The 27,168-nt window shown below is 40.1% G+C and overlaps 1 protein-coding gene across 1 annotated transcript in view; it reads right to left on the reverse strand.

The window, feature by feature from the left end:
* Window positions 1–11,623: 11,623 nt before the first annotated feature.
* PROS1 (protein S) overlaps window positions 11,624–27,168 on the reverse strand; it is a 33,908-nt gene continuing 18,363 nt past the window's right edge. The window contains exons 9-15 of the mRNA XM_072357958.1: window positions 24,346–24,464; window positions 22,168–22,357; window positions 21,044–21,211; window positions 20,330–20,498; window positions 18,621–18,769; window positions 17,667–17,880; window positions 11,624–15,805 (exon numbers count right to left, since the gene is read on the reverse strand). Coding sequence (XP_072214059.1) covers window positions 15,660–15,805; window positions 17,667–17,880; window positions 18,621–18,769; window positions 20,330–20,498; window positions 21,044–21,211; window positions 22,168–22,357; window positions 24,346–24,464 — 1,155 coding nt within the window. The 3' untranslated portion in view covers window positions 11,624–15,659. The remainder of the gene's footprint in view (window positions 15,806–17,666; window positions 17,881–18,620; window positions 18,770–20,329; window positions 20,499–21,043; window positions 21,212–22,167; window positions 22,358–24,345; window positions 24,465–27,168) is intronic.

The following is a 27,168-nucleotide window of genomic DNA, read 5'->3' on the forward strand; positions in this document are numbered from 1 at the left end:
TTATTCACTTCAGAGCTTCTTGCACGATCAATTTTGCAGTATTTTTTTCCTAAGTGCCATGGCACATGGTCGTGTTTAATTCTTTGAGCTTGTATCAATTCATCAGACCTGATTAAACCTTTCAGACCTGCATGTAGATTCTTTGCATACTGAAGAACTTAACCTCATACCTAAATATTTCTACCTCTGGGGTCCTCACATGAAAGTTGTTCTCCAAAATCTTTTCAGATGCTTTTTAAATACATTCTGGAAAACTATGATGACTTTAGGTGGAATCTAAATAAGATGGAGAAATTTACTCTGAGCCTTAGTTTCTCTACTAGAAGGTAGACAACCTTTTCAGTTTCAAACTTTAGAGAATTTAGGTATTTTTTTTCAGAGAAAATATTTGGAATCTGATCCTAAAAGAGCTGTGGATTAGAAGGGAAGCCTGTATGGCTAAAAGCAAGCTAAGGAGGTCACTAGAAGTAAAAAGACATTGTTCAATAAGTGGAAATACAAATGAAGAACATGGAAATAATAATAAAGCTTCTGGCAAGTTTAATTTGAAGTCATAAGAAAACTAGCCAAAAAAGATTCTGAAGAGCAAGGGTGTAAGACGTGATAATAAAAACTTTTTTCAAGTACATCAGAAATAGGAAGTTTGCCAGCAAATTGATGGAGCCAGTATATTACTGGAATGCAAAAAGACCACTTTAGAAGTATAGGTCTTCAGCAAAAAGGATCACAAGTATCACAGGCACAGATGTTCATTATGGAGAGTCTTGAGGAAGTTTCCCTGTTGGAGCCATACTTTGTTGAGGTCTGCCATGAGAAGCTAGATATTCCTTAAGGTCACTTCCAACCCAAACCTTTTTATGATTCTGTTCGCTTAAGTGGTTTGATAGTAACAGAGATGAGAATTAATCAAAGGGATGTGGGCTTCAGTGGAAATGTGCAACTTGCACAAAAGCTCCAAGGAATCTGAAAGAGTATTCAGCTATTTTTGTATCTCTGCACTTAAGACAGCCTGTATTAGGGGTGTATGACAATCTGTATGTGAGACTGCTTTTAGGAAAATCTTTGGGATAATCAGGAAAGTAAAGATTTGCAGATGACTTCCATACTTCTATAATCCTTCCTTACTGTAGTAAGAAACAAACCTAAGCTTATCAGAGAGCAAAAGAGATCAAGTTTGAGGCCTATTTATTTGGTACAGGTAATTTAAATGAGGCAAACAGCGAGATCTGGGAGGTCATTTATTGACTGATGCTTACTGCAGTACAGGATGTATATTCATTTGGCATAAAAGAATGAAGGCCTTTGAAAATATTCTGTGTAGTTACTTAGATGCCATTGGATTTAAATGTTTTTCATTCTTTTTAACATAGTTGTGTGCTATGGCACAGTTCTGCTTCCTGTATGCTTCAAGGCACTTTACTTTCCAATTGTGGTAAGCTCCCAACTTGAAATGTAAGGTCATGAGGGAGGCGAGACTCTTACGGAAGATAAACTAATAAATAGCTCTCAATAATTTGGTTAAGTTAAAAGACACATATAGCCATTTACTTCCAAATAGCAAAGGAACAACCAAAAATATGCAAAAGCTGGCTTGTTCTTTTTCTGAGTAAGTCAGTACTATGTCTAGTTTTTTACAGCAAAACAATTATTCCTGTGTAATTGTTCCAAACTCAATTTAAAAGTAATACTGTTTTTTATCATTGCTTGGCTTTTGACAGGAAACTGCCTTCTATTCTAGTTTAAAGCCTTACCAGACCCCAAGTCTAAATCAGTCTCATGCACTGCACAGTTGGGATAAAGAGTGAGAGGGAGGAAGTAATAGTACCTAAAAATCAAATGGGGACTGTGAGACATTTGGTGGTTCATATGTCTCGGGGAAAAGCTGGTGTTCCCACTTCCCTGTAGAACTGGTCTGGCTGATTTGAGAGACAGGCCTCAGCTCTGTTCCCCATCCCTGGTACTCAAGGGAAAAATAAGGATAAGGTTTTATTGTAAGTGATATTTTTGGTTAATACATACAACGGCCACCTGGTCCCTGCCTGATCGCCAGCACAAACCAGAGCAGCCAGTTCATATCCCATTTCCCCTGCTCCTTCTGGAGCTCTGGAAAGCAACAACAAAAAAAGTATAGAGCTGTGCACATCATCTCTTCTTCAAGTTTTCTTCCATCCCTTGGTTCAAAATCCACCATCAGTGTGAGGGACTGAAGCATAACTAAGGAAAGAGACACTTTTCTGCCTATCCTGTGTCTCCTAAGAGGCTTCTGCATAGAATATAATTTATTGTGGCCCTTTTTGCCTTCTTTTTTATAATCGGTGATATAAACAGACTATACACAAACTGTCCTCTGACCTCTAATTTGGTAAGATCTATGTTGGTAGAGCTGCATTCAATAATAGCCCAGTCAAAGCTCTGACTACTGTGCAATAAAATTCTTTTTATCTGTGCCGTACTATGCTGTGGCTTAGAAGTATTTTGAATGTCAAGATGTTGCCAAAGATGCCTGTTGATCTAAAGCAGATGTGAGCTTTTCATTCCATTGCATGTTGTCTACAAGGGATGGTGCTGATACTTAAACATTGACTTACGACTTTCTTTTTGAGTTTGGACTTGGTTTTATTTGCAGTGCCTGAGACTCAGTGTCGTTCTCAGCTGTGGGATAGTGTCTTCAGTGCTCAAGCATGAACGGGGCTATATGAATGTATAGGAAGTCTCTGTAAGAAATGGTGAATGGGAAACCAGTGGTACACGGCAGTAACTCAGGCTTTTACTTCCAGTCCCCTAACCCAGCTTATATAATATCTCTTTTGGTTGGTTGATTGATTGTGAGCTTGGGGTTTTTTGTTTGTTTTTTTGTTGAAATTTTTCACATTTTCTATTTGTGTGCTCATTACGATGAGTATCATGTAGAGGCATGTAACTCTATATACAACTTTAGAGCGTATCCGTAGAGGTTCACATAAGTGGACATGTCCTTTCTAATAATGTGAACAGCTGCCTTCAGTTTCCTTTACACACCGATACAAAACCTTAATCTAGGTGCTATGGGTGCTGGAATTGCCTGAAAAGCCTTCAGCAATGGTCAGACCACTGACAGATACTTGAAAATACAAGTAGAGGGGATCCCTTGCTTTCCTGAGGTTACCATCAGAGTTACTCATTTTTCATTTATGAAAACCATCCCTATCAGGACTAATGATGTTCCTTGCTTTTACCCTTATTTGCTACTTCTGATTTTATATCTAATTTTTAATTGCTAAGACTCCGAGACAGACCTTCCTATAATACCCTTTAACTCAAAGATAACAGTGAATTTACTCACATCGCTTCAGAAGAAGAAGAAGAAAGAAAGAAAAACAAAAAGATGCGCTCCCTCCCTGCTCCACCGCCGAGGAGGAGGAGCGCAGTCGCAGCCCCGGCTCCGCTCCCGCGGTCGGGCAGCGCCGCTGCGCGGCTCCCGGCCGTTGCCTGCAGCGCTGCGAGCCCGGCTCGGCTCCTGGAGGCTCGCAGAGAGTTGCTGCTGCAGCACCCGTTAAGGTTTCTTACCTGTTGGAAGCAGAATACGTTTTAAAACGCAGCGTGGTATTTCCTCCAGAATGGATGGGTGGCTGATCCTCCGGGAAAAAATGTAGGTCGGGACCAAATAAGCGCCTTTAGAGACCACCAAATTCCATACTGATGTTGCCAGGCTGGTCATAGAATTGTGGCATTACAGAATGATTTGTGTTGGAAGGAACCTTAAAGATCAATCCAACCCCATGCTGTGGGCAGGGCTGCCACCCACCAGCTCACGCTGCCCAGGGCCCAACCAACCTGGCCTTGAGTGCCTCTAGGGATGGAGGCATCCACAGCTTCTGGAAATATCTCATATAAACCTAACTAGCCCTTGTGCTTTCTGATAACTGTGTTGGTTTTCAGGGCTTACATAAACATGATGTGTGTGAGCACTTCTTTAAGGTCTGGTATATCATACCATATCAAAGTGTTGGATGAGTAACTGGCAGGAGGGCACTCGAGATAATGCGGCTTGGCATGAAAGGATTTTGTCCTTAAACAACATAGGTAGAAACTCTCCAGGTGGCAGTGGTGCGAATTTTGTCTTTAAAATATGCTCAGGGACATGATTTAGCGGAGGGTTGTTAGAGTTAGGGTAGTGTGGTTAGGTTGTGGTTGGACTGGATGATCTTGAAGGTCTTTTTCAACCTGGGCAGTTCTATGATTCTATGATTCCATATCTGATTGTGCTCTGCTGACAGCACAGCCACAATTATCATCTGTTTCTAATTAAATACATTTGACCAGTGAGGCAAAGGCAGAGTGGTTAAATAGCAGTTGCTGCAGCTGGTGTATGTGGGCAGAAGTATTAACATGACAGGCTGTGCATCTTAACATGGACCATCACCTTTTGCTACGCTATAAGCAGGGGCTCCCCTGCCCCGCAGTGCAGAGCGCTTCGTGCGGGGAATCTTGTTTGTGCTGTCTCAGGCCATTATGTGTTTGTGCTCCTCTTCAGTTGAACTTTATCTCTGACCCTGCTGAGGGTGTATTGCTTGTTTTGGAAACACTTGCAATGTCCCTAGAATGTTTATTTTCCAGCCCAACACGCTGCTGCATTCTTGCGAGCTTCCTCTGGCTGTAATGCAAGGTTTGGCCAGGAAACAGAGAGTACAAATGAAAAACAGTGCCCTGCTCATAGGGAAATGTAGTGAACCTATAACAGAAAATGTTGTATTGGAAACATGACAAAAATTTCCAGAGAAATAATAAACAAGCAGCTGGTCGGCACCTCCTTAAGACCATCAACTTCAAATGTGTATTTCCTGGAAGGACTGGAATATTTAGTTTAATTCTCCTCCTCTGCCCTCAGCAGGTAGGAGAAGCAGAGGGCAGGTTCAGTGACAGTCTATCAAAGCAGATAGTAGGATAGTTAATAACTAATAGCAACAATACAACTTGCATGGCCAGCCAAACCGCCTAAGATTGCTCCCAGTAAGGGGTCCGTGCTGCTGGCTTTCTCCCTGTGTTTGTTGAAGGCAGTGCTGGAACCAGCAGTGAACACGGAGTCAGGCTCCAAAGGAGAACAGCAGGAGCGTGCTTCTCTCCTGCAGAGCTTTGCAGGAGCCCCTCTAACATTGACATTAGTGTTCCTTTGGACAGCAGAACATTGCAAGGGTCAAAGCAATTGTGTTTTCTGAAACAAAGGCTTAACCACTGAGCAAAGCAAAAGAGGTTCCCAAACCGGGTGACAGAGAACCTGAAAACACATTCTAATGTCCATGAAGTCACCACAGAGTGCCCTATGAACAGCAAAAAATACGCAGCCATGCTTTTCATTTTGATACAGGAATTCATCTCTTTTTGGCTGTACGTACATCAGTGAACAGTTATTGTCAAGGGTAGTAGTGCAGGAGGAGTAACATTTCATCAGAGATCTCTGACAAGTCACTGCCATCAAACCAAACTGATGCCCTAGTTTCACAAAAGCAAGGTTACATGTCCTACTAGTTGTTATCTATATACGTTAACCACAGTATGTGCTTTATTTGTGGCCCAAGACAATTTTTCTTCACTCAGTGCAGCCCAGGCAAGCCAGAATGTTGGAGAGAAAGAAGCATAGTCTCCTAGGAGAACAGTGCAAGGGCCTGACCACAGTGGAGGAGTAGTTAGAGAGCAGGATGAAATCATTCCTCTGTTTACAAGTTTGTATCCCACAAACACAAGGGCTTAGGAAGCCTTTTGCCTAACAACCCCCTCTTTATTGCTTCTCATGGGGAGAGTGTATCTGTTGGCCTACACAAGGACATTGTGCTAAGGAAATGCATAGAAGCAAAACAGGTGGAAGGTCCAGGTAGTAAGTAATAGGCTGAGTCCTGTCTGCCTGAAGACCAGTGCTGAAGACCACTAAGTGCAGGAAGACTGGATGCCTGTGGGCTAGTGAAAGGGATTGTGAGCTCAAGTTCTTAACCCAAACCTCAACTTTTCCTAGCCCTTAGAATAGTATGTGTGCTGTTTTGCTCAGCTGATACAGCGACTGAATCTCTGGTAGTCCAGATCTGCCTGCAGATCACCAGTTCAAAACCTGAAAATATAAATACATATAAATCACAAAATATTTGGGTTTCACAGACTTCTACTAAAATTCAGTTGTAAGAAAGCAAGCCAGATTCTTTTCTGTTTTATGAAGCGGCCAGGGAGTTGGTAACTAAGTACCAGCGGCAGGCGCTGCAGCGCAGATGGTGCCTGAGCCTGAGACCATGGCATGCCTACAGTACTCCAAGTGAAGCTGCTGAGCTGGCAGCCATCACAGCCATTATTTTATTGCTAAGCTAAGCAGATCTGACATGTAAGTTCACTGGGACCTGAATATGCTTCATTTGTGCAAAGACGAACTTCAGCATCAACACTCAGTGACTAGCAGCATGTCCACAGATCATGATGGGTGGGAAACCAGATTCTTAGGAATAGAGTGACAATGAATAGAGAAAATCTCCTCAGTGTATTGTTCAGAGAAAGTATTTCCTATTGTAAAGGCAAAGTAAAAGTTGGCAGGAGGTAGGATTGACTTCTATCTTATTAGACAGGGAAACAAGTTTGGCACTGAATTCTACTGAAATCAACCTGTGACCAGCAACAAAACCTTGAAGTTATTGAGCAGTGAGCCTTACTGACAACACAAACATAGAGAACTGCTGTAAGGATGTTTGTAAATCAGCCCATAAGCACTGTAAGTCTGTGGAGAGTCCTGGGCTTGCCTTCCTTATGGACCCTTATGAAGCAGAGCATGTGAGCTTGTACCACGCTCTGTGTGAGTACCAGAGTTTGTATATAGTAAGCTGGGTTATTGTAACATAGTGTAGTGTGGTTTTCTGGAGTATAAATATATCATCTGTAGGCCGAGGAACTACATGTCCTCTGACCTCTGTGCAACACAACAGCTGAGCATCCAACTGTACCTCCAGACAGCAGGCCTTTCAAGCAGCAGCTGAAGAGGAACCCCAGACAGGGCAGATACCATCTCCTCTTTCTCTGCATGCTTTGCATAGCCGCCAGCATCCCTTCCTGCTAGTGCAGGACAGCCCGCTAGCTCTCCTCTAAGGCTTAGGTATGGCCACAACAAGAGACTGTATTTTCGAGCTCCAGTGGAGCTTGTAGAGGGGATCCAGAGGAGGGACATGGGTATGATCAGAGGACTGGAGCACCTCTCCTCTGAGTAAAGGTTGAGGGAGCTGGGCTTGTTCAGTCAGAAGAAGAGAAGATTCAGAGGGGACCTCATTGCCCTCCTGTATTTAAAGGGAATAATAAACAGGAGGAAAATCAACTTTTTACATGTATAGACAGTGATAGAATAAGGAGTTTTAAACTGATTAGATGCTAGGGGGAAGTTTTTCCACCAAGTGAGTGATGAGACGCTGGAAGAGATTGCTGGGAGAGGCTGTGAATGCCCCATCTCTAGAGGCAATCAAGGCCAGATTGGATGGGGCCTTAGGCAGCCTGATCTAGCAGGCAGGGGGGTTGGAATTGGATGATATTTGAGGTCCTATACAATTTAAGCCATTCTATGATTCTATGGAGAAGGTGTGGGATTGACTTTCAGCAGTGTGCTATGGTCCCCAAATGCTCTCACCATGACAGTGGGTGTGTAAATGCAGCTGGAATGTGCAGAAGGTATCAGTGTCATTGCAGCTTTCTTCGTCACTAGGAAATTAAAGTCTGGATAGAAAGTTTCTACCAGGAGGTTAAATTTGCATTGCTGCATAAGCCCAGCAGGACTTACATTGAGCACTTAGGACTTAAAAACACATAAAGCAATGCGTTTATATAGTGCAGTGTACAACAGACATGGGAAATCATTCGATTTCTGGATTGCTGGAGAATGCCTTTCTCATTCTCTGCATGTTGTACTTAACAGGAACAGATTAAAATGGGTGTTCCAGCACAGTACTGTCATAAGCATGTGTTATTTTTGTTTGTCAAAGAATCTTCAGATCCGTTGTATTTCTCCTCTGACTGAAAGCACAAAGTTGATTTTCTTCTGATAAAGAATAGCGTGAAATTTAAATTTCTGCTCTGGGATATCACGTCTAGCTCAGGTTCACTGGCTGTATATTAATAGGCTTAGGGCAGATTTTCAGAGGCATTAAGGGAATTGAGGGGCAGGTGGGTGCCTGGTGTCCCTCTGCACTCTCAGTGAGCACTATTCCAGGTATGGTTTTGCCATCTGCCTGCATGCACCTCCTCTGAACATTTGGAATTAAAGACGACATTAGCAGCAGAAAAAAACAGTGCACATAACAGGGAGAAAAAGCACTGACTCTGGACAAAAGGTATGAAGTGCTTCAGGGGTCTGTTTAATATTCATTGTGCATATCCCCCAAGAAGCAGTGTCCGCTTTTAAAGTTTCACTGGCTGGAGTTTTAGGGGATGATGGGTGGTTTTTATGTCAAGACCTACAGCAGGCTGCAAGGTAAGCCTGGTTAAATCAATTTGATCCTTGGTTAGCAGCAGTTTCTTCAGCCTTCAGTAAAAGGACTGTAGAAATATTGGCAAAGCTGGTTCTTAATTTCTTATGGATGAGCTAAACTACATTTTCAGCCCTTGAGATCATAGGTCACAGCTCTGCTTTGCTAGCATCAGCTGCTGACATCACTGACACCCAAAGCAGAGCAAGGCACTGCCGAATGCCTCAACTGCAAATGTCATTAATGGCAGGGAACCTGGAGCTCCTGCTATCCTGATAACAGCACAGAGTCAGTGAGGAAGAAATGTTGCTAGAAGCGTGCACAGGTGAGAGAGTAACCATTTCAGTTACCTACCTTAAAACGGTAGTAAAAAAGCATTCTTCTTTCCTTCAGGAACAAAATATGATGAGAATGGCCACATAATCTAAATCCATGGTTAGGCTTTGCAGTTACAACTTGCCCCAGATAATGATGATAATGTTTTGAAAAACATTCAATCGGCATTTCTAATGCTTTTCCCATTATTTCTTTGAGGTCTTTCTCTTGCCAGTGATGTTTGTAAAGTAACAACACAAGGCTTATCTTGCTTTAAAGACAGGCAGTAGCCATGCACTTCTTTCTTAAGATGTTTGTTCTCAGACATCATTTATTTAACAGGACAGCCTTTCTTATGTGGAGCATTCCTGGAACTGCTTTGCTCAGTGGTTCATTTATCTTCATCTGCAAAGCTGAGTGCCTACAGGAGCAGCCTTAGCAGGCGAAGCATCTATCCTGATGGCCTGACCTGGGCTGTTCCCATTTCCTGCTCAGGGCAGAGCACCCCAAGGAGTCCAAGGAGTTCTTGGCCAATTCCAGAGGGTGAAGGATAGCTTGGGGCAGATCCTGATGTCATTCCACTTCACATCTGTGGAAAATGGCAAATGGAGAGTAATGACTTCACTATGAGGGTTTTGTGAGGCTGCCAGCAAACTACTTATGCATCCTCTGGAAAGACCCTGAAACCTTGTATAAAACTTCACCGAGATACAGGCTTCAGATTGTCTCTGCAGCTTGCTTAATGTCTCTGCTGCCCAGTGTTTTAATATGAAGACATGAATTACAAGGTGATAGGGTTTTCCTGTTCCAGGCAAGCAGGTTTGTTAAATCTACATGACCTTCTGTTACAGAAGAAACCCCTTAAACAAAAGGCTGGCTTCTGCCCAGGTTTAAAAGGGAAGATTGCTTTTCAATTGAGTGCCTTAGCAGGAGACTGACCAGCTGGTGGGAATGAGCACATGGCCCTTATAGGCTGGAAAAGAGGAAGGCTGGCTCAGGGGAAAGTTCTTGGTTTGGTCTGTGGGATGTGTACCAGAATCTGATGAAAGGAAAACTTTTCCTGGAAAGGTAAGAGACTGCTGAATTGTAAGCAGGATATTTTCTGTTTTATAGATGAACAAAGTCATTTTTATTCTCTGTCTTCCATAGTGCTCCAAGTTTGCAAAAATGGCGTATGACTTCATGTGTGTCTCATGGTGATCTTCTCAGATTCTGTTGATATAGACCTTGCCTTTAGTAAACTCTTATTTCTGATATCACATGTAAGACTCCTAATAAGTTCACAAAGTGTTGCTTTCATTTCCTGGAGTGGCTTTCACCACCCCACAGTGGTATTGCTGCTGGGTGAGCTTCTCTCAGTGCTGTGGAGGCTCTTCAGTAGAGGAATCTAGTCCAAGTCAGAGAAGAGTACTGCTAATTCAGGCCCTCCATCTCAAAAAAAACCTAACCATATGTTTTTTTGTGACTGCAGGGTGGTGTGTTGTTGAGTTGGCCTTTATTTCTCTTATAACCAGGTGATAGAAGGGAAGGGAAATACAGTTTCCTAATGATGAGAAGCAAAAGCAGTGCTTTGTGTGGAGCTGTTGAGGCTTGAACAAGTTAAGCAAGGTTTTTAAGACTGCTTGAAGGGCATAGCTTGTTTTTGAGGAAACGTGGATAAAAGGCTTGGACTACTGAAGGTCTGGTATCAAAGATGAGTTTTGGTCTTTGTGTCTTCAGCACATAACTGCTTACGGAGAGAGGGAAGTTTTTTGTCATTATGTGTTGTTGCATTTCCTACGGTCCTCACAAGCTGTATGGCAAGGGTGGAATGTCTGTGGCTCCATAAGCCTGCACTGCAGGATTTTAGTTTCTTGCTACTTGTAATTTTCTTCCACTTTCCTATTTTTTTTTTTTAAGATACTACAAATTACTTAGAAGAGGGGAAATATATATATATATATATATATATATATGCATATATATATATATAAAATTAACTCCTGAAGTACCTACAACTGTGCAGACATTCAGCTGACTGACTGATTCAATGCAAATGTGTGTTAAAAAAGCCAACGGTATGTCTCCCTGGTAGTATCCCTTGGCTCAGAAAAACCTGATTTCTATGTTTATTCACATATTCCCATTGAAATCTATCTTACTAATAGGTGTACAACCAATGCAACAATGGGGCTATATTCATTTGGTGGATAGGAAGCATAGTTTTAAAAACATAAACTTGTAAACTTGTTTCTGTTTCTGCAGATGGATCTACTGTCATCTAGCTCTGAAGTGCAGACTGTGGTCAGGAAAAGAATGTGGGAGAAAATTAGTTAGAATGTCTTGGTGCTTCTTGTATTTACTAAGTGATGCTTTATTTATCCTTTTGGTATTAGCTGCAATGGTTTTCCCTGTATCTAATTTTTTATTACATAGCTGTTATTTGTGGTAGATAAAATGCTCCCAAATCCAGGTGTCCTGCTATCCTAAGCTTGCTGAGGCAGCAAAATATTTAGAGTATACATACAACTAATAACGTTGAAAGACAAACATCCTTCGCTGTTGATCCTTCAATACATTGTGCAGTGCTAAACAGGACTGGAATATCTAAAATCAAGTCTGGCTGCTCTTCCTTTGAAGATGACAAAGCCAGAACTAATTTTGAATATCAACAGTGAAGGTGTTTACACCCATTCCAGCCAGTTTTCACCTCCAGGAGATGTGCAGCATTAAGCATGCATGCTCTGCTTGGATCAGGCATGTAAGCAGAAAGCTGCTCTGGTATAAATGAGAACCAATTCCATGGCTAGATTTTATTTTCAAGGAAACTGGGACATGCTGATTTGTAGCACTTGGTGCATGCAGCAGGTTCCAACTGTTCCATATAAACACTGAACAACCCTTGCTGAAATGATTATGCCTAAAAATACAATTACATACATTTGATAAAGGAGAAAAGATAGGGATCAATAAATGTCATTGATCTAATTTCCTCCACATGTGCTTTAAGCCAAGCTTAATTTCTTCAAGCAATTTTAAACAACTAATACATTTAAACATTTATCTAGAGAACAAGGAATCACAGAATGGCCTGGGTTGGAAAGGACCTCAAGGATGATGAATCTCCAACCCCCCTGCCACAGGCAAGGCCATCAGCCTTCACATTTAATACTAGACCAGGCTGCCCAGTGCCCTATCCAACGTGGCCTTGAATGCCTCCAGAGATGGGACATCCACAACCTCTCTGGGCAGCCTGTGCCAGCACCTCACCACTCTCTTGGGAAAGAATTTCCCCCTAACATCCAACCTTCAACTTCCCTCCTTCAACTTAAAATCATTTCCCCTTGTCCTGCTATTACGTACCATTTCAAAGAGTCGTCTCCCATCCTCTTCGAAGGCTCCCTTTAAGTACCAAAAGGCTGCAATGAGGTCACCCTGCAGCCTTCTTTTTTCCATGCTGAACAAGCCGAGCTCCCTCAACCTGCCTTTGCAGGGGAGGTGCTCCAGCCCTCTGATCATCTTAGTGGCTCTTTTCTGGACCCTCTCCAACAGCTGTCTTTCTTGTACTGGGGGCCCCAGACTCCCAGTATGGGGCCTCACAAGGGCAGAGTAAAGAGGAACAATTGCCTCCCTGTCCCTGCTGGCTACCCCTCTTCTGATGGAGCCCAGGATACCATTTGCTTTCTGAGCCCCAAGAGCACACTGCTGGCTCATGTTAAGTTTTTCATCCATCAGGACCCCCAGGTCCTTCAGTGCAGGACTACTCTCAAGGACTGCTCCTCCCAGTCTGCATATATGCCTGGGATTCCTCTGGCCCAAGTGCAAAGTCTTGAACTTAGCTGTGTTGAACCTCATTAGGTTCACCCAGGCCCACCTTTCCAGTCTCTTGAGGTCCCTCTGAATGGCATCCCTTCCTTCCACTGCATCAACCGCATCACTCGGCTTGGTGTAATCAGCAAACTTGCTAAGGCTGCACTCAGTTCCATCATCAGTGACATTGTTGAAGATGTTAAAGATCACCGGCCCCAAGACACCCCTGGGAGGTGCCGATTGTTACTGGCCTCCACATGGACATAGAACCATTGTGACCTTTCAACCAATTCTTATCCACTGTGTTGTCATAGAATCTCAAGGTTGGAAAGGACCTATCAGATCATCTAGCCCAACCATCCTCCCATTACTGCTGCTACGAGCCACCATACCAGATCTCATAGTTCCTCATCCAGACATCACCCATCAAATCCACATCTCTCCAATTTGGAGGTAAGGACGTGGTAGAGGACAATGTCAAAGGGCTTGCTGAAGTCCAGGTAAATGACATCGGTCACCTTCCTTTTGACCACCAGTGCTGGCACTCCATCATAGAAGGCCACCAGACTTGTTAGGCATGACCTTCCCCTGGTGAAGCCATGCAGGCTGTCTCGGATCACATGCTCATTTCTCATGTGATTAAGCATGCTGTCCAGGAGGATCTGTTCCATGATCTTCCCAGGCACAGAGGTGACACTCACCAGCCTGTAGTTCCCTGGGTCCTCCTTGTTCCCTTTCTTATAAATGGGAGTGATGTGACCCCTCCTCCAGTCATCCAGGAACTCACCAGACAGCCACGACTGAATCCTACTTGGACAGCCTATTAATTTAAGCTAGCTTTTGTCTTTAGGGATCATGATAATCTTCAGCCTCAAAGTCAACCATCTGACTACTAGAACCAGTCTTGCACATTGAAAATGAACAAACACAGACAAATAGAGCTTAACTTAAAAGGCAAAAAAAAAACTTGCAAATGCTGCTTCATTTAATTTTTACAATAGGGAGGCACTTTTACATTTAAAAATTGTAGATATTTCATTGCAACTACAGTATCCTAAAATATTCTTGCATGACAACAAAAAGAAGTCTGTGTGGAAAACACAATTTTCTTTAATTTCAATTCTATACCACTTTTTACACTTAAACAGAAAAAAAAACACCAGCCCTTCCTCCTGCTGTTCACACAGGCTGACATAAGAGTTCATAGTACTGCTGACACTTGACTGTGTTTCCCCTGTATTTCTCTGCTTGCTTGTACAAGGCAGATTTACTGACCAAGAGCTTTCCAGAATTCAATGGTTACTTCAATGCTTATTTCAGTAGTTACTAGGCCCAAATGAAGCACATGTTTCTTGGGATGGGAAGAGAGCAAGGAAGGGGGAATGTTTTCCTGCAGTCTTTTCCCTCTAATGAAATCTGGAAAAATGAAGGGCTTTTTTGAACATGTTCCTAGCAAAGTGAACCTGTAGTTCACTGGCATATAACCCCTGTGTATTAGATGTATGGAAGTCCTGCTGATAAGCAGCTGCATACAAATCAGTGCTGGACAGACTTGGAGACCATTCTGAGGCTGGCTGGTGTAAAAGTCAGAGCAAATACTGCATTATATGTGAGGGCACAAGTGGGAAGCCATGTTAACAATAACCTCAGACAGAGCAGTAATGTTGAAGGATGGGCTCAGATTCTGTGGTATGATGCACTGATGTTTGTACTCAGCTGTGAAAGAAACCTCACTAATGTCACCAGAGAAAGACAATCTTCAAAATGAACACTGTCACAATCCATCCTTTTGTACGTACATTTCCACTTCATTGTCTCAAGCAAAGAAAGCAAACCCTGGATCTAAAAATCTGACAGATAAATGTTTTTTCCTGATGATGGACGTGAGTATATTCATTGCTTACAGCAATTCTCTTACAATTTACTTGTTTTGGGGTTAACAAAACTACAGGTGAGCTGCGTAGAGAGGCTTCTGGTTGTATGAAAATGAGGTTGGAAGCAGAAAGAACACTGAGAATGTGAAATACTAGAAACAATTGAAATAAAAACATGAGGAAAACAGTACTCTTCTAATCACCTGCTCTGGTTAACTTGGCTGAGCAGAACACAGTTTTACATTTTGGTATTACTAGTATAAGATAGACCTTCAAGTAGGTCAGAAACAACTGTATTAGGGCTTGTAAATAAATCTCTTCTGGGGGCTCTGTGAATGCAAGGCTGACAAAAGTGAAGGGAATTTATGATGGACCATAGAGGGAGCTCATGTTGAGGAGTGCCAAATTTGTCATAAATTGAATAACAGTTTGCTGCAAGTTTTCAGTGTTACTTAGGAAATTCCAGTCTGCTCCCCCATGATGAAGACCAGAGCTCCTTCCTTCTTGCAGTTTTCTGTTTTCTAAAATTGCCTTGCCTGTATTTCAATCCACCTTAGAAGTAAATTACTTGATCTAATCCAGAACAGTTTAAGGCTGGGTTCCTAAAATAGAAGGATTGAAGTCGGTACAATATAATGAGCTACTCTGCAAAGATGAACTATGTTTAGAAAAAAAAAAAAAGAATAGTTTGGAAGTTGCTTTACCAACATTGGTACAAATATGTAAACATACCCATAGACAGCTTGGGCTCTGGATTGCAGGGTGTTCTCTCTCGTACTACAAAACCTGTAGAGATTTCTCTTTGTATGTTATATTTGGAAAAGCTTAACGAGAATGGCTTTGTCTACATTCAAGTGCACTGCTTACATTTGCAACTCGTAACTTCGTGCTGATATATGAAAAATGAGGTGTAGAATATCTCTTTCCAAACTAAATATATGAAGGGCATAGTCTGAGCATGGAAGATAAGTCTAGCTTTAAGGTTTTTCACTGATACAAATAAGAAAAAAAAGTGCAGAATTTTGATCTTGATTGTCTCTGTAGAGCTGAAAAAAGGGGATTTTTTTTCCCACCCACATTCTATATAAAAAAAGAGGAAAAACATGCTGTTGTTTGTTTTCCTGGCACATCTTGAATAAAACAGTACTGGCTTCATTATGACATGAGACTAATTACGCAAATTATATCTGAAAGGAAAAAAGTTAAATTAAGAATTGAATGGTTACTCCATAATCAGTGGGCACGAGTGAGATCTGATGGAGTTGTGTTTAAAAATGGCTTCATCCAGATCCAGCTGTCTGCTGTTGACCTTCACCTCCATGCAGCCGTTGTAGAAAGCAGTTACTAACGTAGCACCCAGAGGAACATCTGCACAGAAACACATTCAGTTTATTAGGCCAAAGCGTGCAATGTCTTATGTATTTTTCAGATTAGCAAAATCATGGGGAATGCTCCATTCTGCCTCTGTTAGTCATCCATGGGAGAAAACAGCAATTTGGCAGGAAACACTTAACTTCTTCTCCCTTCTGTTTTAGATTCCTTGAGATAAAGTCAGCAAAGCTGAGAAGGGTCAATACAATTTGAAATATGCATTTTAAGTGTTCTTCCAACCAGAAACCAGAAAATTATACATAATGCAGGAAATGCTGCTATGAGAAACACTTAACTACAATGAACTAGTACTGTGTGTCCTGGAGCCCACTGTTTTTCTCCTGACCTACAAACAGATGCTTATAGGTTTAGAGGTCACGGAAAGAACAATCATACTTTTGCCAGAAAGCTATTCTGGATTAAAATCTGCACGTTCTCAAATAGGGGACCCCTGGGAACTGCACACATTTTATTGCTTCCTTACTACCTCTTCCATGTGAAATCTCTGTGAGAGACCCCACTTTATCTGTTGTTCATTTAGCTTTTGTAGCATCAGATCACTGATGTGCTTCCAGCACTCAATATGTTAGGCACAGCATCAAGCAAGAACTGCTGTGAGGCCTCAGAACATTATATGTACCCATATTCTTATCTATTTAGGATTCTTGACTTGAGCTAAGGTCTTAAATCTTAAGGCCTTGGTGTTGGCAGTGTACTAGGAAGAGTCACAGATATCACAAATGTGAAGAAGACTGTGAAGTGACAAGAATCATATTCAAGTTACTATGATTGTTAACCTACTAACTTGCAGCTACTAAGAAAATACAGACTTCACCTCTCTTTGAAAAGTCAGTAGGCATTATGAAAACACTTACCTGAAGTGCTGTCTGTACAGTACCTTAGCATATTCTCATTCTACATATTCTATGTGAATGAACTTGTCTGGTTAGCTGGATTACAAGATATTGCATACCCGTTCAAATACAAAATTAGAAGAGAAATTGTCATGTTTAGTGACAAATTTTTTTATATCCTCTAATACTACTGTATAAAGATTTGCTTCTGGTTGGATGCAAAGGCAACTATCGCTTCGAACAACTGTGGACTGGGGCTGTAGTGCTGCCCAATCTTGCTTCTATTCTGACAAGTCTAGAGGGTGGAAACATAATTCCAGCTTCCCCATTCTACCTTGAAAAATGCCTAATAAGATCATCTCCATAGGATACACAGTTTCTCGCCTCTTTCTGCTCATGTGTACTTATTGTACTTTGTAAGAAACACACTGCAGATAAAGACTGGCTTTTCTGTGGCAGTGCTTTGATGCTGCTTCGTACATGTAACATGGATGTCAATTCAAGACTATGTTTATAAAGATTTTAAGGCTTTCTGTAGGAACTGGGACTTGCTCTTCCTAAAATATCTTTAACAGAGGATATAGAAAGGCTCTGCTGTTAGTAACTTAACTTCACAACCATGTTCTTCTTACTTTACCAATTTTTATGTTTGGGGATCTCAGGCTTTGAAAAAACATTGCCTGTGGCAATGCTGTTTTTCTGCAGGATTCACTCTGAAATCAAACTACTGTGCAAATATGCATGTATAAAATTATGTTCGTACATGTTTTAACATTGAGGATTCACTTGTGCCTTATGTTAAACAAAATGTTATTTGCTATTTCAATGTATTTCCCATCTCACAAAGAATGGCAGTCAACTGTTGCCCAGAGCCTAGTTGTTGAAAAAATATTCCTGACTTCTGTGGTTTCTTGTACAGTTGTAAGCTTTGTATAGCTTGGGAAAGGCTGAACATAACTAGGCTTGTACAAAAGAACAAATGAATGAAAAGAAATATAATTCACCTGGCAGGCCACCCAAGTAGGTGACAACATCTGTCATCATTGCTTGATGCAGGACAGACAGTAGCTCTGAATTGCTTTGGTCTGTGCGTGAATCAACAGACAGATGAAGCTGCTGTTTGGTTACCAGAAGTCCAACTTGCACTTTCCTGGGTGTACACAGCTTCTTTGATTCTAGACGTGCCACAGTGATGTTTCCAATAGTCACAATGATTTCCTAAACAGGAGAATATAAAGTCACAAAATATGGCACATGTAACTTTAAAACACAATAATACTTAATTCTGATACATTTTACATTTGGAAGTAGAAAGAAAAAGAATATGAGAGATGATTTAAAGAGTTGTATCTTAAGCTGGAAAAGATAGTGAAGTTGATAGCTGCATCACCTTTGTAAACAAAGCCATTCACTTATACTCTGAAATTTATAAGTGAGAACATTCACTGTAAAAACCTTTTGGTTGTGATTCTGAGGTGAAATCCTGTTTCTCTTAAAGTCAAAGGGAGTACTGTTACAGCTTTGAAGGTAACCTAGTTTTCCTTATGTGCTCTCATTTCAGCAGATGTATGGATGAGCAAAAACATTTGTTTATGAATTGAAACTAACATATTATCATTGCTTTAATATCATGACTCAACCTCTGCCATACTCCCTTTTCTGCTTTGTGCATTTGGAAGGAGATATCAGAGACATGATATAATGAATAGCACCTAACATAGGAACACTTAGTGCTTTGTCCCTGCTGTAGCAATTGCAAATAGCAAGTCATTTTCTGCACATCAAAATATGATGTAAGTGCTTTGTGAAATATTAATTCACCTTCCACCTCCACTGTGTTTAAGTAACTTCTTTTTAGTTTGACTTTTTTCACAAGTGAGTAGTAAGTTAAGTGAGACAAAGATGAGAGTTGTGCTCCATGTGAGCTGATGTTCCGTATGCCAGAACTGTAAGATCACCTGTGAGTCAGAAGAGTTAGAGTCCACTATGGACAAAGCAAGAGGCACTGTTTCATTAGAAACCAGGGCAAACATAACACCAGTGTCTGTGGATGGGCGAATAGTCATGGTTACATTTATTAGCCAGTCTTCAGCAGTGTCAAGATTATCTGTTTTAAAAGAAAAGATTGAAAGTAATTAGTCAACCTGCTAATGAAAAATTAATATAGTCTTAAAAAATTAGTACTCCATCTGTTTTCCTATTGTGGCAAAATTAGTACTAATCTCCAGAAAAAGTGAACTTTGGACCTTCTAGAAAGAACTGCAAGTCGAATCTTAACCAACAAAACAACCCATTCAAACTTTGCATCTTTGCTATTGTTCTTTGAAGACGTCAGACTTTTAAAATGCTATTTTCTCTGTTCTAACATGGAACAGGTGCCGTATTTATTATAGGTCAATTTACGATCAAACTTAAAAAAACTACTTAACTCATAAATTTCTGTCACTGAGTAGAAGATTGGCAGTTATGACACATTTTTACATTCCGAAATCATTCCACTATTAAAATGGGAATACGCAGATGGGTAAAACAAACGTGCAGATGGTGCGAATATAATTTAATATGATGTATTCACAGTGAAGCTAATACAAAAATTGTTTAAAGAGCTATTTGTCATCTTTTCTAACTTCTAGCATCTGCCCTCCCTTTCCCCAGTAACATCTAAGTTGATTTCTGGTAGTTTCTTCAGGAAGCAGAAATTCTAGAACATGAAATTAGGTCAGATCCGTACACAGAGGAAAGTGTGAGTGGAAGCAGTGGGCTATAACAGCCTGTGGGAAGGCAGTGGTAGCTGTGGGCAGCCACTTGAATTTGAGGAGGGTAGTATAGGGCTGGAAACTGAATGGGGCGTGGAGAGAGTGAAGGCATAGCAGCAGCCCATGTAAAAAGGTCAGGAGGAGACATGTCAGCATGATATGAATGAATGGGAGCAAAGCAGAGGAACCTTCTATGGTATAAGAATCACTCCAGTTGGTTGGAAACACGATACAAGAAGCTGGAAAAATCTTTCAAAGTGGGCTAGAGGATGTACATAAAAGGCCTCAGAAGGAATAGCAAGTCCTAGGATGAAAAGGACTGGGGATCAGAAGGAGGCTGAAGGGTAGGACAGCATCTGAGATATGAAAGTGCAATGACAACAAGATTTGTGATGATACCAGAGATATTTCACTTCAGGAATTCGAGAGTACAGAGGGTGATCCTGAGTTGCAAAACTTGAAATGAGGGCGGGAAGATAAGCAATAAATTTTTGGCTTCAGGAGGAGCAAAACAGGCACTCCAACAGGATGTTCATTTAAGAGATGAATTATATGAACAGAACTGTAGTGATCCTTTTCCACATCCCCAATATACTTTCTCTGTCAATAATATTGTAGGTCTCTCCATGGATAAACAGAGCAGAATTAGATCTAATTAGAATTAGTGCCCATTTTTTACAAATGAAGAATATGCTTCCTAGGCTAAAGCATTTCAGAAATTAAACTCATGACATCAGTGGAACCAAAAACCCTCATTCAAACATATTTCTCAAAAAAATTACTGGAATCACCACTGAATGCAGTGGTAGGTAGCTTAGTGTTGTTTTTCTTTTCTTTTTCCTTTCCTTTACAATTCATCACCTCCATCAAAGTCCAGCAAAAAGTATAACAACATACAGAAAAATTCTTACTGTAGTTTATATTAAACTTTGCCATGCCATTTCCAGGGTAGTATGATCCTCTCTCAACTGTTACTAAGCAGTGTTTACTTTGCTTTTCTTGAATAACTTCTTTTACACCTGAATGTCCTTGATTCATCAGGTTCCAGGCACGAATGCACCCATCCAGCCGAGGGTTAATCTGTAGATGAATTACAGCACCAGAGGTGTGAATTCAAATTTATTTCAAAAAAATGAATAAGAAGGTCTTACTTTACATACCAACATAGAGCCAATAATATTATCAATGCTATTGGTTACAGAACTGATACTTGAGAGAAAACAAATGGCATGCATTTAGTACGTCAGCCTTCCATGAGTTATCCTGATGTAATAGTTCCAGTTTTGATGTTGACTTCTGTACCCACTCAGGGCATAGCAGAAGCTAGCATCACAAATATTAGTCCCTCCAAAATACTCATGCAGCAGAAGATTTAGAAGAATCTTATAACTCTCTTAAAAATAAGGTACAGAATCCTAAGGGATTAGGCCTTAAGCACTGTGTTTTTATAACTGAAACCAGAGGATAGACTGCAAAGTTGTCTGCACATTTACTTTCAAAACAGTGGTTAATAACCCAATTTTCATTTTCTAAATCCATTCCAAGCTACTACTCTTTCCTGTGTGACTGCAAAAGAAAAAATACAAAAAGTAATATATCTTAATTAACATAACTTTTTAAGTTACCTGTTTAATGAGAGTGTCACCAACTTTGCGAGGTAACCCTGCAATGTACACCTTAGTTTCCAAGAAACCATGTGATTGCTTGAAGAGAGTTCCTGGGCTGTTAATATTCATCACTGCTTCTTTAGCTATTTTTACACTGATGCTGTTTTCTAGTTCTTCAACTGATATCTAGAATGAAATGTAACTATTTAAATATGCACACACAAATAAGTAGGACATTTCTAAATGCTAATTATATATACCTGTATGAAGCATTATTTTTATATCACTAAATATCTGGCTTGTAAAATAGCATTAATGCATTCAGTACTTTATAGCATATTTAAACTTGGATCATTGCAGCTGTCCATATCCGTGGACATCCAATAGAAAGATCATCTTTTTTTACTCCCATCCTACCAACAAGAATACCTACACAGCTGATTAGTTTGCTTCATGCTCTATAGAACTTGCAAGATGCTGACTTCTACAATTGTACAATTTCTACATTTGGCATACGGTTCTCCATTGCACTGTAACCTGTAATCAGGATACAGAGGGTTGAGCCTTCAGACAGAACACACACAGAACAGATTCAGCTCCTGCTACTGTTAGGCATCAAAGTAGAATTTTAATCTCAAGCAAGTTAACTAACTGAAACAGGTCTACGCTGAATTCTAGGTTCTCTTGTCTCACTCTGTAGAAACAAATTTATCTTAACAATATGGTGTCAATTACAGATGGTATAACTGAGCAAGGTCTTTCATCTTAGGAGTGCAAGCTTGAAGAACAAGCTGCACTTCTGGTTTACTGAAAGTAGATTTTGCTTTCTAGGCAAAGTGTCTTATTCCTGTGCAGTTCACCCTGTAATCGCACTTTCTAATAATCTATTGCTTCCTTTTTCATGATTACAAAGAAGAATTCCTATGTTGCTAGGTAGTATTAGTTCTCTCTTTACCAATGATGATAAACAGGTACCACAAACTCCCAGAGGAAGGGCATCCTTGCACATTTCTTGGTTAATTTTTTAAAAATCTGGGATATGGGAGCATCATTTTAAGCCTCTAGAATAGTTGCTTAGATTCGGCATATGATATAATTCCATTAGGAGATTAAAGGAAGGGAAAGAGGTAAATCCAACTTACAATATGCCACAGGCCATCATTAATGGCTTTTCCTCCACTGGTAACTTTTGTTCCAAATTCATTCTTGAACTGAATTTCAATCTTTCCATCACGAAGAGCAAGTAAGATCCATGCTATGTTGTCAAGGGATTCTGCGAATAGTATAACTCCCTCTGAATCGTATGTTCGGAAATCAAATTCTGCTGAAAATCTGAATTATGAAGAAGAATCTTTTTATTAAGACAGGAATCCTGAAGTACTGAAGAGCCTAGGAAAACCTATTAGTAGGGTAAGAAAAAGTTAATAGATAGTCACCTTTTGGTAATTCTGTTTCTGAGCATTTGTGATATTAGCATCCTATTAGACAAAGGCAGAATCTAATGTTGTTAATCTAAATCCAGGGAGAAGTTTAGCAACTAATGCCTGGAGCTGGGCTTTAGAAAAGGTTTTGTTCATGTTTCATATGAGCTTTGCATATGAAGGATATCACATCCTGTTTATTAAGAAGTTAGAGGCAATATCCCTATTGCATTGCATGGGAATACGATGTAGAGAAAAATATGTGATCAACGCTGTAATTTAGTAAAATGGGTTACCAAGTGCTATCCTTCAACAATTATAACTTAGAAGTTTGCTATATTGTTTTTTATGCATTTCTCTCTAATCTGAGGATTTGTTGTCTATGTCTTGGCAGCTGAACATACACATAGCAAAATTATGATTTACATATATAGGACAGTATAGAGTGGGAAAGAGAGAGTATGAATATAGTGAGAAACAGTTCTCACCTCCCAGAATGCCTGGGCTAGATAAAACAGATTAAGGATGAGAGGAGAAAACAAAGCACACAGAAGTAAGGGTTTGCTGACGACAACAAAAGAAACAAGAGCTGTAATTGAGAACTTGGGTCATTTTAATTCCCGGTCTTGTTCTTTGTCCACTAGATGTCAGTCTCTCGTGCAGACCCACAAAAAAGCTTTCTGTATTTATACAGAGACTAAGAGAGCTTCAAACATTTATCTTCTTAGAAAGGTCTTCCAGGAAAGCATTACTGCCAGGTCAACTTGGAAAAATGGCAGAGGAAAAAGTTCTCAACATTTATGTCCTTCTGTATGGTTCTGGGGATCACCAGCTTAACAGCTGTTGCTGCTGATGCTCTGAAATTGTTCAGTAAGTCAAGAAACACTGCAATTTTGGCTGCCACTATGAAGAAGTCCAAGAGTAATACAAAGGTCACTATCTTTGTCAACTGCTCTGACAGTACTAACAACAATCATATAGGTGGAGATAAAGCACAATACCTTGTCTATATCAGTGTCCTCAGAACACTGAGAAAGGAAGCATGGGGTTGGAGCAGCCCCAGCCTGACTTTGTTGAAGTAGCACCAACAAGCTTAAGGTCATTGTCATATATGAGAATGGAAACTTTAAACTAACTCTTTCTCTTAAGATATCTGATTTTTATTTGAGGATTCTACTTGACTTCCTGCGTCTCTGTCACTGTCTCCAACCTTTACTAATCCCTGCTCTTTATTTTAAGAAAGAGTAAGCTTCTGTCACAATGATGCACCAGTTTTCTTTGTCTCTTGTGCACAAACCAATAGGACTAAGTGCCTATTATACTCATGCCCTCAATCCTCTCCCTTTTTTTTCACACTTAATCTCTTTGAACTCTTTCTCCCAGTCCATACACCTCTTTCCTCCCAAGAGCACTGGTAACTAGGACTGTAATGGCTGGAAGACTCCAGCTTATTTATTCATATATATGGTCACATCTGAATGCTAGTGGTTCACATCTGCCCTAGCTCTGCATTGTTTCCTGTCTAAGCTGCTACTGGCTCTACCTGCTTCTGAGGTGTGTGGAAGAAAACTGCTGGCCTTTTAGTTTTGCCACATCAGACAGTTGCTACTTATATATAGGATGAGGTATCTCAAGGACACAGTACAATCATTAAGAGATGCTGTGAAACAACTCCAGGCACATTACTCTTGCCTGTCCACTTTCAAATGACTCCACGCTCCCTTAAGTGAGTGTACATGCAGGAACCTGATTTAGTCCATTCTCCATACAAGGATATCCTAACCCACTGGGAGAAGGTGATATAACTTATGCACACAGTCCATGCTACATCCTCAGAAAATTAAGGGAAACAAATGTCTATGATTTCCAGGCATACTTTTATCAACACCAAATGCTTACCTGGTGACATTTGGCAATTTAAACTTTAAGTACAGAACAGGAGTCCCTGTAAACTGCTCTGCCAGGTAGAGCAGCTCATAATTCCTTTCTAGGTTCAGTGGGATACACACAGGAACAGACTGAAAGTAATAGAAAAGAACTGTTAACATTATATTGTGAAATTTTATTAAGGATCTTCTATTGTTTCCTGTTAGGCTCCTTTTTGTTGTTGTTTGTTTAAGAAACGGATAACTTCACTATTTTTTTTTTAAACTTGAATATCTATACATAAATGGATAGATCTCTTTTTTGTTTTGTTTTGCTTTGTTTAGAATGGCCTCAAGGTGCATCAGAAGATGTTCAGGCTGGACTTTATACAAAAACTTCTCTGAAAGAGTGGTCATGCACTGGAATGGGCTGCCCAGGGTGGCAGTTGAGTCACCATCCCTGGTGGTGTTCAAGAAATGCATAGACGTGTATTAAAGAACATAGATTAGTGAGCAATCGTGGTGGTAGGTGGAAGATTATCTTAGGTCTTTTCCAACCTTATTAATTCTATGATTCTATAAATGTCCATTTATTTAAGCTGCTGAATAATAGTTTAGGTTGAAAAAGTTCTAGTGGACTGCAACTATTTAAATATTCATTATTTTAATCAAGGATTCTCCTCTTCCATCATGACCTTTTCTGTCACCAGGGACGTATGACATCCATCTGCTAGAATCCAGCCAAATTCCATTATTAAAGCTGTGTGGAATCTAAACCTGATCAGGTGTTAGAAGGGAAGGAGGCCAAAGCTGTGACTTGAGTAGATTTCAAAATAAATAAAGATCACCTTCGCTTTATCAATACCGATATGCAACTATTCATAGCTGAACAACCTCCAGTACAACTAGAATAATTTACCTGAAATAAAAAGAATAATTTACAGGTAAATACAGTAACAGATTGGTACAAAATATTTCTTTCTGTCTGTTCCCTGAATGTAGTTATTTTGAGTTTTGGAAGGGGATGTTGATGCAATCAACAACACACTTCCTGCTAGAACAGCACTAAATATTTCTGAGAACTGTTAACGGGATCAGGAAAGTCCTGACACAGAATATTCTCAAGAAAAGTGTAAAAGAGGAGTTCTCTGTGTTTGTGGGAACTAAAAGTCCTTTAACTGAATGCAAAGCTGGGATTAATCCTAGTATTCTAACCAAAGTCAGATGTGAGTAATCACAGTCAGACAGCTGCAGCTGCAATGAGGAGAGAAAGATCAAAATCAAGAACAAAACCAATGGCATTTATTTTTTCAGATATTCAGCTACCTAAACTTTTAAACAGGCTTCTGCACATAGGAATTGCATGTGGTACAGATTTAAACTATTAAAATAACGAGCAAACAAATGTAAACTATCCTTTCCTGGCACTGTTTGCTTCTTTGTGTTCTGGAACTGTGATGTTGTAAGTAATATGTTCGGTTTTCTCTTGAATGTAAAGCACTTAGAATATCTTCTGGTAAAGGGAGTAAGTTCTGCATTGAAGAAAGGTGGGAAGATTTGCTGAGTGTACTTTAGAGCACTGATACGTTGACTAGTAGGAGTCTAAAAATCAATTTACTATGAAGCAATCCCTCAAAACACATGTGTATCATTTATATGATAGCAGTATAGCAATCCTATAGAATAGAAGTGACAAGAATATGTGTGGAGGGCTCTTCTGTTCTCAAACGTTCATTTGGTAAACAGCCAAATACAGTTACCAAACTTTATTGCATTCATGACACAGGAGTTTCATTAAATGCACAGGTGTGTTTAATTTTATGGCTATTCCTTTTCACGTTTGCCAGTATAACTAGTCTTTGGACTGCATATATTTTCAACTGATTAAACTATTTTTTTCAATTTCAAGGCCAGAAACTAGTTTTGAAATAGACAATCGCTTTTGAACAGCTGTATAGAACATGTAATGAAGCTAGAAGATACTCTTGTCCTTTGATGAAAAAGGAAAAAGAAATGTAGTGACTCACAGTGTCATTCAGATATTAAATTTCAGCAAGTACAAACATGTTTAATACATACATGCTAGCACTTGTGCCAGACTTCATTCTTAACTCCAGTTTTGTTGTACTGCGTTAAGAGGTGTTGTTGCTTTTTGTTGTTGTTGTTGGCACTTATCTGCACTCACCTCACAAAACAAGTCTCAGCCTGTATGGATTTTTCAAAACACACAGAGAACGATTCACAAGAAAAACCTCGTACTGAGATTCTCCAGAGTTCCAAATTTTCTGCTACTAATAAGTGTAAATTTTCTAACTGAGCAAACAACAGTCCATTCTGTCTGTGAGAGGCTCTTCAATTGGCAAGTATTACTGCATCCTTTTTCTTAAGCTATTGCAGATGAAAACTGTGGAAAACAGTCCAACTTTTGTTTTTTTTTTTAATCCAAACAGGATCTTTCAGTAATTCTGTAGGATTGAGTGAAAACTTTTGTGCAGTCTAAGAAAAACCTGGAAACGTGTGAGCAAATGTAATATTGTAGCTCCGAGTAAGCTGAACAGGAATTATTTGTATGACAGGAGAAAACTGGGGCCTGTTTTGGAGGCAGAAGAAAATAAAGAAGACTGGCTAAGGCTAGCTTCTCTTGACAGGGTTTGTGTAAATGAGTATGAACGAACTGAATGGCATCCAAATGCTTTACTGGGTCTGCTTTGTGAGTCAGACCATAGCTCAAAGTCACCAGCAATTTTTCAGCAATTTTGAATTGGTTCTCAAATAGTTTCCTATTTCTTGAAGCTAACTCATCCAGTCACCAAGAGATATCCAACTCCGATTTTCTATGTGGGATTTTACACAGTGC

This window comes from Excalfactoria chinensis, chromosome 1 (genome assembly GCF_039878825.1).
Source record: "Excalfactoria chinensis isolate bCotChi1 chromosome 1, bCotChi1.hap2, whole genome shotgun sequence".
Classification (NCBI taxonomy): Eukaryota; Metazoa; Chordata; class Aves; order Galliformes; family Phasianidae; genus Excalfactoria; species Excalfactoria chinensis.